Source organism: Chiloscyllium plagiosum, chromosome 33, assembly GCF_004010195.1.
Source record: "Chiloscyllium plagiosum isolate BGI_BamShark_2017 chromosome 33, ASM401019v2, whole genome shotgun sequence".
Taxonomy (NCBI): Eukaryota; Metazoa; Chordata; class Chondrichthyes; order Orectolobiformes; family Hemiscylliidae; genus Chiloscyllium; species Chiloscyllium plagiosum.
The window spans coordinates 21,618,319-21,630,981 of NC_057742.1; the positions used below are offsets into that span (position 1 = coordinate 21,618,319).

The window sequence follows — 12,663 nt, forward strand, 5'->3', positions numbered from 1 at the left end:
AGAAAAGACTGGCACATTGCATGAAGTCTATTCTAGGCTTATATATAATAAAAGAATGCAAAAAGGAATAAGGTTTGGAGCCAAAATGGGGATTTTCAGCTGGAGAAAGGGCATGGCTCAGATATTAATAAATACTTTGGATCTATGTTTGCGAAAGAGGTCGAAGCTACCCAAGTCATGGTGGCTGAAGAGGAATATTTGTCAATGGAGGGGTTCAAAATTGATAAGGAAGAAGTGCTGGATGGATGCTAGGACTAAAAGTTGACAGGGTACTGGGACAGGATGGGATATATCGAAGCACATTGATGGAAGAAAACATGGAAGTTGAAAGGAATTGAATTGAATTTATTGCCACGTGTACTGAGGCACAGGGAAAAGCTTTGTCTTGCGAGCAATACAGGCGGATCACAGAGTTAGGTAGCATAGATAAGTAAATAATAGGTAAACAGTGACAAAAACAAAAACACACTTACAGGCGAATGTTAAAAGTTTCTGAGTCCATTCAGTATTCTAACAACGGTAGTATAAAATCTGTTTTGAAACCAGCTGGTGTGTGTGTTTAGGCTCCTCTTTCTGGATTCAGGAGAGGTCCAAGAGTTCTGGACAATTGTGGCCTGAACAATCAGACCCCTGAACAAACAAATGTTACAAGGATAAGCCCAGCAATTGCAGACCAGTCAGTTTAACCTTCAGTAGTGGAAAGGCTGCTAGAAACAATTATTTGAGTTAGAATTAGTAATTACATGGGAAAGGAAGGGTTATTTAGGCAGCAGTTGCTCAGTGGCTAGCACGACTGCTTTATAGCACTAGGGACCTGGGTTCAATTCCAACCTCATTCTGTGTGGAGTTTGCATACTCTTCCTGTGTCTGCATGGGTTTTCTCCATGTGCTCTGGTTTCCTCCCACAGTCCAAAGATGTGCAGTTTAGGTGAATTGGCCACACTAAATTGCCTGTAGTGTTCAGTATTTTGTGCATTAGTTGGGGCAAATGTAGGGAAATGCATCTAGGTGGGTTGTTCTTCAGAGCGCGGTGTGGACTTGTTGTGCTGAAGGGCGTGTTTCCACATTGTAGGAATTCAATGAAGTGCTTCTTATATTAAATTTCTAAAGGAGAAAGCATATTTAACTTGGAGTTTTTTGAGGAGGTAACAGAAAGTGGGGGGCACGGTGGCACAATGGTCAGCACTGCTGCCTCACAGCGCTAGAGACCCGGGTTCAATTCCCGCCTCAGGCGACTGTGTGGAGTTTGCACATTCTTCCCATGTCTGCGTGGGTTTCCTCCGGGTGCTCCGGTTTCCTCCCACAGTCCAAAAATGTGCAGGTTAGGTGAATTGGCCATGCTAAATTGCCCGTATTGTTAGGTGTAGAGGAATGGGTCTGGGTGGGTGCGCTTCGACAGGTTGGTGTGGATTTGTTGGGCCGAAGGGCCTGTTTCCACATTGTAAGTAATCTAATCTAATCTAAAAAAAAAGCATCAATGAGTAGAATGCTGTCGATTTGGTGTACATGGACTTCCAGAAGTCATTGTTATTTTACCACACAACAGATTTGTGAGAAAAATGAAAGCTTATGGGATAAAATGGACAGTAACAATGTGTGTGTAAAATTTTTGAGGAGAAAGTGAGGACTGCAGATGCTGGAGATCAGAGCTGAAAATGTGTTGCTGGAAAAGCGCAGCAGGTCAGGCAGTATCCAAGGAACGGGAGAATCGACGTTTCGGGCATAAGCCCAATTCCTGAAGAAGGGCTTATGCCTGAAACATCGATTCTCCTGTTCCTTGGATGCTGCCTGACCTGCTGCGCTTTTCCAGCAACACATTTTCAGCTGGGTGTAAAATTTGCTGATTGATATGAGTCAGAGAGTAATTGTCAGTGGATATTTTTCTGGCCAGTTTGTGGTGGAGTTCTCCACTGATCAGTACAGTTGGACTTGATTTTTCTGATGTATAGAAATGATCTCGATCTTAGTGTACAAGGAAAATGTTAAAGTTTGCAGTTGATACAAAACTTGGAAGCATTGTAAATTCTAAGAACAATGAAATATTTCAAAATCCATTACCAAGTTGGTGAAGTGGGTGGATAGGTGGCTGATGAAGGTCGATGCAGAGAAGTGTGAGATGAGGCATTTTGTTAAGAAGAACATGGACAAATGATATAAAATAAGGAGCACAATTGTAAGGAGCTCCAGAAGCATGGAGATCTGAATGTGTACATGACAGATCATTGAATGAAGCTGGGACAGGCAGGACAACCAGTTAATAAAGCTTACAGTACCCTCTGCATTATTAATAAGGGAATATCTCCTAAAGGTAATCTATAATCTCTCCATGTTGCACTGAGGCCTGTCCACAGAGTGATTTTTCCACTATGAGCTTTCTTCTGGACGATGGCAGTGCTTTTGTTCATCGTTTTCTAAACTGACATGAACAAAATTGCTATTTTATTGTTAGTTACGCTTTGTTAGAAGTCTTTATCCTGACTCTCGTGCTTTCCTGTTTGTAGGGAATCTTTTGAAAGTCCAATCAGTATCTTGGCCACTGCCAAATCTGCAGTGCCACAGTTTGTGCCTTTCTCATGGTTCATGGATAGCAGCAAAGGATCAATGCCCTCCAGTGGTACAATGTCACCCACCTGCTCACCGAGGATGTCCTCACAGGGACTGGTCCCGAGAAAGTCTGCTTCCCAGGTAGGACTGTTGTTTGCTGTTACAATTGATTTTGGAGTTTATGGAGCGATCAAAACATCTTTACAAAACATTTTCTACAAAAGCAAGGGCTTCGCTTAAGGTTGTGAAAGGTGAATTTAATGTTGTTACTAATTCTGATGCTGAGAGTTTGTGCTAGGGACTTTTGTGATGTGGAGGTGCTGGTGTTGAACTTGGGGTGGACAAAGGTCAAAAGTCACATGGCGCCATAGTCCAAAATGTTTATTTGAAATCACAAGTTTTCTGAGTGCCGTCCCTTCATCAGATTAAGTGAAGAGAGCACACAGGCAGAGACTTTATAATCAGAGAGATTAAAAGATCATGCAAATGGTGGGAGTGGAGCATCAACAAGCTGAATAATAGATCTCTGCAGGCGATCAAGAGTGTCAGACAGTGTGAGTAAAGTGTCAACAGCTGAATAGCAAGTGAGGGGATGACCTATAATCCAATTAATTAAGGCAAAGAGATAATTGCAAAAAAAGTAAAAAGAAGGTGGTGCTGGAGGTGAACTAAATGACTGGAATAACACATTAGGTATAAGAATCACATGCCAGGGGTCAAACTAAAGTAACAAGTAATCCAATATTTTACAAACCAATTAAGGTAGAGAGATCCATAGCATGTTATCAAAGTGATGGTGTAAAAACAGGCCAATAAGGAAGATATTACAAAACAATATTATAGGGTCACATGTAGTGTGACATGAATCCAACATCATGGTTGAGGCCATCTTCATGGGGACGGAACTTGGTTAAAGGTTTCTGCTTGGCAATTCTGTGTTGTTGTGTATCTTCAAGGCCACTTTGGAGGTCAGTGATAGAGTTGAAGCAGTCAGACAAACTGTACTAGATGGACCATATAAATCAGAATGCAATGTTTGCATGTTATAATCACGCTTCATCTTGGAATGTTTATTTCTAAATCTCATTAACCAAAGTCTAAATATAGGGGCCAGAGTAATTTCTGCATTAGGTCATAATGAGATGTTCGAGATTTTGTTCTATTCTGAATGTTTAGTAAGTAAAAGTATTACAACTTTCTTTTACTAGAGCCAGAGATTATTAGATTCTCTCCCCTCCAATTATAAAGATCTATTTTCTTCATGAAAAGTGTCCTTTTAAGGAAAAAGAGAAAGCAAATAGGGTGTGTACCATTTCAACACTGATGGCATAAGTCTCAAGTAATGTGATAAGTTACATGTGTATATCAGCAGACATACCTTATATGAGCTAAAAAACAAAGACTTACTAATTTCCCAAACAAATTATGATACGGATTGGATTTCTGTAGAATTCCTCATTCTGACCCAGATTAAGCAAAAGGTTACCTAAGTAGTGTATAATTGCAAAGATTTCAGACCACGCAGACATTGTATCTGAGATAGTTACATGATACTTAGAATGATATGATATATGTATAAAGGTACAGTCAGTTCTGCTATAAAACAGTAATTCTGTTCTTGTGCAATCTTGTGTTAGAAGAAAATGATGCAATAGCATCACCTTTTTAACTAATGGGACCAAAATTGCGTTATAACCAACACACACTTTAAATATTTGCGCTTTAGAAACAGTGTCCCCAATTCGTCAATTGCCTTACAGTGAATTTGTGTTAACAAAACCTGCATTATAGCAGAATGACCTATAGTTGCCTTGTCTTCAGGCAATTCCCTCTCTCCCTCTCTCTTCTGCTATTTGTAATGGAGTCACTATTGTCAGTCAGTTATGTGTGTGTAAAGTACAGTCAAAATAACATCAGCTAGGAGATGCACAAGCTAGAAGAAACAGAAGCAGTAACACATGCATCAACAGGTTCAAGAACAGCTTGTTCCCTGTCACTATTAGACTAATGAATGGTCTCTCTAACTTCAAATAATGTTTACCTTGCTCATGTTGATCTTGCTTTGCATACCTCCTGCACAGTATAACCTATATGCCTCACTCTGTCTAAACATCCTATGATCTGTATGTCCTTGCTTACTTGTCCCTATACACGTCCATCCGCCATGGCAAAGGCCTCCAAGTCCTCCGTTCCTTCCTCTCCCGCTGAACCAACCAGTACCTCTCCACCGACATACTCATTCGATTTGTGGAACTGATCCTCATCATCAACAACTTCTTCTTCAAATCCTCCCATTTCCTTTAGACCAAAGGTGTAATCATGGGCCCCGGCGTAGGCCCCAGCTTTGCTTGCCTTTTTGTCGGATACATGGAATAGTCCATCTTCTGCAGTTACACTGGCACTGTCCCCCCACCTTTTCCACCATTATATTGATGACTGTATCGGTGCCACCACGTGCTCCCAAGAGGAGGCTGAACAGTTCATCAACTTCGAAACACCTTCCACCCTGATCCCAAGTCAATCTGGACCATCTCGGACACCTACATCCCCTTCCTGGACCTTTCTGTCACCATCTCCAGCGACTGACTCAACATGGATGTCAACTTCTAACCCACCAATTCCCACACTACCTGGTTTAGACCTCCTCCTATCCCCTCCTGTAAAAACACTATCCCTTACTCCCAATTCCTCCACCTCCGCCGTATGCGCTCCCAATTCCACTCCAGGACATCCCAGATGACCTCCTATTTCAAGGACCGCAGTTTCCCCAGCCACATGATCAACAAGGCCATCCAACACATCTCCTCCACTTCCTGAGCCTTCACCCTTAAACCCCAGCCCTCCAACCACGACAAGGTTTGAACACCCCAGTCCTCACCTTCTACCCCACTAATCTCTGGATACAGCGCATTATCCTCCATTGTTCCCACCACCTACAATCAGACCCCACTACCAGAGATATACTTCCCTCCCCAACCCTATCAGCATTCGGTAGAGACCATTCCCTCTGCAACTTCCTCATTAGGTTCATGTCTTTCACCAAACCACCCTCCACTACTGGTACCTTCCCTTGCCAAGCAAGGGGTGTAAAACCTGTGCCCACACCTCCCCGCTCACCTCCATCCAAGGCCCCACAGGATCCTTCCACATCCAGCAGAGATTTTCCTGCACATCTAAACACCTCCTCTATTGTGTCCGTTGCTCTCAATGTAGTCTCCTCTACATTAGGTAGACAGGCTCCAACTCATGGAATGTTTCAGAGAACATCTTTAGGATACACACACCAAACAATCCCACTGCCCTGTGGCCAATCAATTCAACTCCCCCTCCCACTCCACCAAGGACATGCAAGTCCTGGGCCTCCTCCACCACCAAATCTAAACCACCAACGCCTGGAGGAAGAACGCCTCGTCTTCTGCCTTGGGACCCTCCAACCACACGGCATCAACGTTGACTTCACCAGTTTCCTCATTTCCCCTCCCCGGACCTCATCCCAGATCCAATCTTGCAACTTGGCACTGCCCTCTTGAACTGTCCTACCTGTCCATCTTCCTTCCCACCAATCCTCTCCACCCTCCCCTCCAACCTATCACCATCATCCCCCCACTTGCATTTACCTACCGCCTTGCCAGCTACCTCACCCCACCCCCACCCTCACCCTCCTATTTATCTTTCAGCCGCTTTCCTCCCCCACATTCCTGATGAAGGGCTTATGCCCGAATTGTTCACTCTCCTGCTCTTTGAATGCCGCCAGGCCTGTTGTGCTTTTCCAGTGCCACACGTTTTGAGTATAATCTGCCTGTTCTGCTCGCAAACAAAGTTTTTCACTGTACTTAGATACATGTAATTACAAGGAAAGAAACCAGATCTTCATTTGAGTGTGTGATGGTGTAACCTTGTAAATAGTTAGTGTTGTAAATAAGGGCATCTGTCTCAAAAAAGAATCAACTATTTGCGATATATGTTATGTGGACTAACATATGAGTGCCCACAAACTGTATCAAGGTGGCATCAAGTGGACACCAAAAGCTATTGAAAGATAGTCATGACAGCTAGTTAGTAGCAATAAGTGGCTGATAAATGTTGAAAAGGTGATAGCAGCAAGCAATTGTGAAAAATATTTCTTTTAACAATCATCATTCCCCATCATCTCCCTGATTTTGGAGGTAAAGTTAACAATCAAGACCAAAATGCTAAGCCAAAAGGAAAAGCTATAAAACTGTATAGAACCACCATGAAAACTCTATCACTTCTTTAAAAACCCAAACAGGAAAAGTTGTTGCCGATCTAATTTAGAAAACAAAATGCAGCAGTTTAGAAATGCTGAAGGTTAGCTCCGATCTAAGAAACCATTTCCAGAAAGTGCAAAATGCTGTTACCAAAAGCCTCCAACTTGTAAAGGCACAACAAGAATGAGATAAGCTAACAACTAATTTCAAAACCATTGAAAATGAACCACTTTTAAAATTAATGAAAATATAAACTAAATAAAACACTATACTACAATACTAATTTTTCCTCTAGTATTTAGAGTGCACAAACTGAAAACGATAGATAGAAACTACACATTCAACCATGGTTTGCCATAACATGGATATTCTGTCTGAATTTCAATTACTAAAAGAAATAATCAATCCTAATTTTAATGGATCAGTAAACAACTGTTCAAAGAGTGACAGATAATCAAAGCTCTTCATGTTTTGGGCACTGAAGGGTTAGGAAGAATAAAATCCTCTGATACTTCTGATGATGACTACAAATGTCCTAACAAAAGTTTTTTTCAGATTTTAGAAGGTCACAGTCACTATCAAGATGTTCTTATCCTGATGAATGTAAGATGAAAAACCTTGACAAAATGTGTCCTTTATCAGCAAAATTAAAAATGTATAATAAAATAATCACTCACGTTCTACTATTTTATCTAATTGAGCTGGTTCATAGAAGATATAGAGGTATCGTGTTTATAGTTACTTAGATGATTTTTTTATTAGAAATTTGAATGATAATGTATCAAGCATTGTTTTAAATGCTTCTTAGGTAAAATATCCCAAATGCACCCAAAGTGAAAACTTTGGCTTAATGAGGGAACAGAATTCATAGAATCGTAGAATCCCTACAGTGTGGAAACAAGCCAATAGGTCCAACAGGTCCACACTGACCCTCCAAAGAGTAACCCACCCAGATCCATTCCCCTACCCTATTGCTCTACATTTACTAGGAGAAAGGGAGGACTGCAGATCTGGAGCTCAGAGTTGAGAGTATACTGCTGGAAAAGCACAGCAGGTCAGGCAGCAACCGATGAGCAGGAGAATTGACATTTTGGGCATCAGGAAATGTCCTCACGAAGGGCTTATGCCCGAAACATCGATTCTTCAGCTCTTTGGGTGCTGCCTGACCTGCTGTGCTTTTCCAGCATTACACTCTCGAATACTGTACATATACCCCTGACTAAAGCATCTAACCTACACATTCCTGAATACTATGGGCAATTTAGCATGGCTAATTCACTTAATTTGCACATCTTTGGACTGTGGGAGGAAACCGAAACACCTGGAGGAAACCCACGCAGACACGGGGAGAATGTGAAAACTCCACACAGACAGTCGCCCGAAGTGGAATCAAACCTGTCTCTCTGGCGCTGTGAGGCTGCAGTGCTAACCACTGAGCCAGAAGTAGAAGTAATTTCTGGAAATCATGAGGATTTAAATTGGTGAGGGCTTTTGCAGAAGTTTACCAAAAAGTTTACCTGAAGTTACCTGAAATTTAACAAGGTGAACCTTGTCTTGACTACGTCAGATCCATAATGTTACATTGCAGACAATATTAGAGTTCATTTTAGAAAGACTGTTGTGTCATGGGGGTTCTATAAGATAGTTAAAAGTGTAAAAAATTGTCTGAGAGAGACTTTCGCTCTCTAAGGCTTAAAATAGGATTGAACAACCTATCTATTTAAAGTAATGGAAGTAATCAGCAACATTTCCAGCCTCTTTGTACAGTAGAAAATCTAGCTGCTCAAGAATCTATTGTAAGTTAACAGAATTACAAACGATCAATAAGGTAGTGGATTCACCAGTCCTAAACTGCTATTAATGACAGCATATCTCAATGTTTCTTTTATTGTGCCCACAATATTAGATAAATAGGTTAAAATGATTCTTTTTGAAAAATCTAATGAAATCTATGAAAATATTAGCACACTCATGGCTATTTATTGAATATATTCACTGCATTTTGCCACTTTTTATTTGAGTTCAGTCATAAAACATGGTACAGATACATAAAAAATATGTGCAGTATAATATGAATTAGTAAGACAGCACATTGACTAAAAGAAATAATGTTTTGCCAAAAAACAATCTCTTTACCACACTAGTTATATAACTGATGAGGTAAAAACAATGACTGCAGATGCTGGAAACCAGATTCCGGATGTGGTGCTGGCATCAGGATGAAGGGCTTTTGCCCGAAACGTCGATTTTGCTGCTTCTTGGATGCTGCCTGAACTGCCGTGCTCTTCCAGCACCACTAATCCGGAATATAACTGATGAAACAGATTCTCTGATGGCTGATGATCTGGTTTGTCAGGTACCAATCCAACATTTGTCGCTAAAACTATTTACACTGTTAAAAAGAAAGTTCTGGACTGTATTCAGAAGTGTATTGCACTTATAGACAGAATGATGCTGTATGGTGGTTGGATGTTGCAGGTCTCATGGTGTTGTATATGGGTCTGAAAGATTTAACACTTGACTGCATGTAATAAGGCAAAAGTGAGGACTGCAGATGTTGGAGATCAGAGTCTAGATTAGAGTGGTGCTGGAAAAGCACAGCAGGTCAGGCAGCATCCGAGGAGCAGGGAAATCAGCATTTTGGACAAAAGCCCTTCATCAGGAATGAGGCAGGGGGCCTCTGAGGTGGAGAGATAAATGGGAGAGGGGTGGGGCTGGGGAGAAGGTAGCCAAGAGTACAACAGGTGGATGGAGGTGGGGATGAAGGTGATAGGTCAGAGAGGAGGGTGGAGCAGATAGATGGGAAGGATGATTGGCAGGTAGGACAGGTCATGAGGATGGTGCTGAGCTGGCACCATCCACTGTGACAATGTACTACTGGCACCGGATGCTGCAAAGGCAATTGGCCCTGACAAATTCTGGCTTTAGTCTTGAAGACATGTACTCCAGAACTTGCTGGATCCTAGCCATGCTGTCCCAGTACATCTACAATACTGACAACTATCCAACAAAATGGAAAATTTCCCTGTTAGGTCCCAAATATGAGAAAAGGACAAATTCAATCTGACCAATTACCATCCCATCAGTTTACTCTTCATCATCAGTAAAGTGATGAAAAGTGCTGCAAGCAACACTTGCTCAACAGTAACTTGCTCAGTGACACACAGTTTGGGTTCTGCTGGGACCACTGAGCTCCGGGTGTTATTATAGCCTTGGTTCATACAAGGACAAAAGAGTTAAATTCTGGAAGGTCAGATGAGAGTGACTGCACTTGACATTAGGATGACCATTATCAAATTCCTACATCAACCCTCTGAAGAACATCCCACCCAGACCACCCAGTCCGCATAACCCTGCATTTCTGTGGCTACTCCATGTAGGCTGTATATCCCTGTACATTACAAGGCAATTTAGCACGGCCAATCCACCCTACCCTGCATATCTTCAGACTGTGGGAGGAAACCAGAGAACCTGGAAGAAAGCCATGCAGACATGGGCAGAATGTGTAAAGTCTACACAGAGAGTCCCCCAAGGCTGGAATCGAGCCTTGCTTTCTGGCACTGTGAGGCAACATTCTAATCATTGAGCTACCGTGCTACTGAAAATAAATCTTTAAAAAGATAAAAAATGTAATCACATTAGGACCTATGACATTAGGCAAAGTAATGCCAGGAAGCTTTAAGTTCAGAGATGGGCCAAGCAGAACTCAAAACTTGACAAATTTTAAAGAGATACTGAAATGCTCTGACTACTTCAGCCCAGAAGTAACACCATTCTTGAAACAGCAAACAATAAAAGAGTTCACTATTCAAGTAAATCTGTAATTTTGTACATAGTCTTTTCAGTCTAGTGGAGAGATGTGACTATAATGACTTGAAATTAAACCTTATAAGAGACCTGATGGAGATAATGAATTGTTTCAGCCTCCCTCCTCTCTCTCTAGCCCCCACGTTTACAGCTTCCCTTTCCCTCTTTCCATCTTCTTCCTTCTTACCCCTCACTTTGGCAGCCTCCTTCTCTTCCCTCACTTACTATGTTGCACCTTCCCTTTGTCTTCCCCTGCCTTACAGTCACTCCAGCAATTTGCATTCTCTGACCCTGGCTCCAGATCCACCTTGCCCAGCCTCTCGAACGGACACCTCATTGGACCAACACTGCCTTACCATCAGCATGGACCTTCTCACTGCTCTTCCAATTACAGGCTGAAGTTAAAAATCACACAATACCAGGTTATAGTTCGACAGGTTTATTTGGAAATAAAAGCTTTCGGCACTGCTCCCTCATCAGTGGAGCAGGATCATAGAACACAGAATTTATAGCAAAAGATCATATTGTCAGACAACTGATGCAATATATTGAACAAACCTAGACTGCTGTTAAGTCTTTAGAATGGGTTGCAGATTTTGATTCATGAATATGCAAATCCCAGAACTTTTTTCAATTCACATTCCTGAAATAACTTAAGGTTTTATTAAAAAAGGTGACATCTCAGCTCAAACAATGCATTAGAGTCTGTCTGTATCTCAACCTTGAGTCAGATTGGTTGTATTTCCAAAATAGGAATTTATAAAATGTCGCATGGATTGACTGCCTATAGATTGTGTACTTTTTGAACAGAATAGAATGAATCTGAAAATACAATTCTGCAAATACAAATTCACTCCATAGATTTATAAGTGTGTGGGCATGTATGTGGGGGAGAGAGTGAGAGAGAGAGAGAGTGTATGAGAGCAGGACAGAATATGAGTGTGTGTGTGTGCTTGATAGAGTGTGTGCATGAGTGTGATTGATTATATGCCTCTGAGAGGGTGTGCGCGTGGGTGTGAGTGTGTGAGCAAGCCATTTGATACTTTATAACTTCCTACTTTGGAAAGAAACAGCCTGACTCAAGGTTGGGATACAGACAGACTAACCTCACACCTTTAATGCATTGTCAGAGCTGAGATGTCACCTTTTTTTAATAAAACCTTAAGCTATCTCAGGAATGTGACTTGAAAGAAGTTCTGGGATTTGCATATTAATGAATCAAAACCTGCAACGCATTCTAAAAGGTGAAAGACTTAACAGCAATCTAGATTGCTTCAATATATCACATCGCTGTATGACACTTTGATCCTTTACTATAAATTCTGTGTCCTATGATCTTGCTCCACTAGCTACCTGACAAAAGAGCATCTCTCTGAAAGTTTGTACTACCAAATGAACCTGTTGTTGTGAGATTTTAAACTTTGCTCACCCAAATCCAACACTGGCACCTCTACATAATCACAGGCTGGTCTGTCTCATGTTTGCCGCTGACAGACTCCCTGCTGAACCTACCAGTAACAAGCATGGGAGAGAACCAGGCTTCCCTCGGTCTTTGAGTCAGTGGTCAGCACACTATCCTGTCCTGGACTCTGGGAAATGGATGTTGCATTTGGTTTACATGACAAATTGGAGAAGAATGTTAACCTTAAAGTAGAGAATATGGTAGGAATGTTTGAAAGAAGTGTTGAAATTAAGAATATTTTTGACAGAGCAAATGAGGAAAATCGATTTCTAGTGGCAATAGTGTCAACAATGGGAGGTTTAAGTTGATGGATGAAAGCACCAGAGGCTGCTTGAGGGGTTTATTTTCACAAAGAAAGTTGTGATCTGGAATGCAATGACTGAAAGAGTGTTGGAGTGGTATTCAATAATAACATACAAAAGGGGAATTGGATAAATACTTGAAAGGAAAATCTTGCATCCACGAGTAAAGGGCTGAGGCATGTAAACAATTGGATAGGTCAGGCAGCATCTAGGGAACAGGAGAATCGACGTTTCGGGCATTAGCCCTTCTTCAGGAATGAGGGAAGTTGGTCCAGCAGGCTAAGATAAAAGATAGGGAGGAGGGACTTGGGGGAGGGGC

General features: G+C 41.6%; 1 protein-coding gene across 1 annotated transcript in view; it reads left to right on the plus strand.

Annotated features, from left to right (window-relative positions):
* The window catches only part of samd14 (sterile alpha motif domain containing 14), a 190,002-nt gene that overhangs the window by 122,850 nt on the left and 54,489 nt on the right, over nucleotides 1-12,663 (plus strand). Inside the window, exon 7 of the mRNA XM_043675132.1 lies at nucleotides 2,502-2,685. Within this exon, the coding sequence (XP_043531067.1) occupies nucleotides 2,502-2,685 (184 nt within the window). The remainder of the gene's footprint in view (nucleotides 1-2,501; nucleotides 2,686-12,663) is intronic.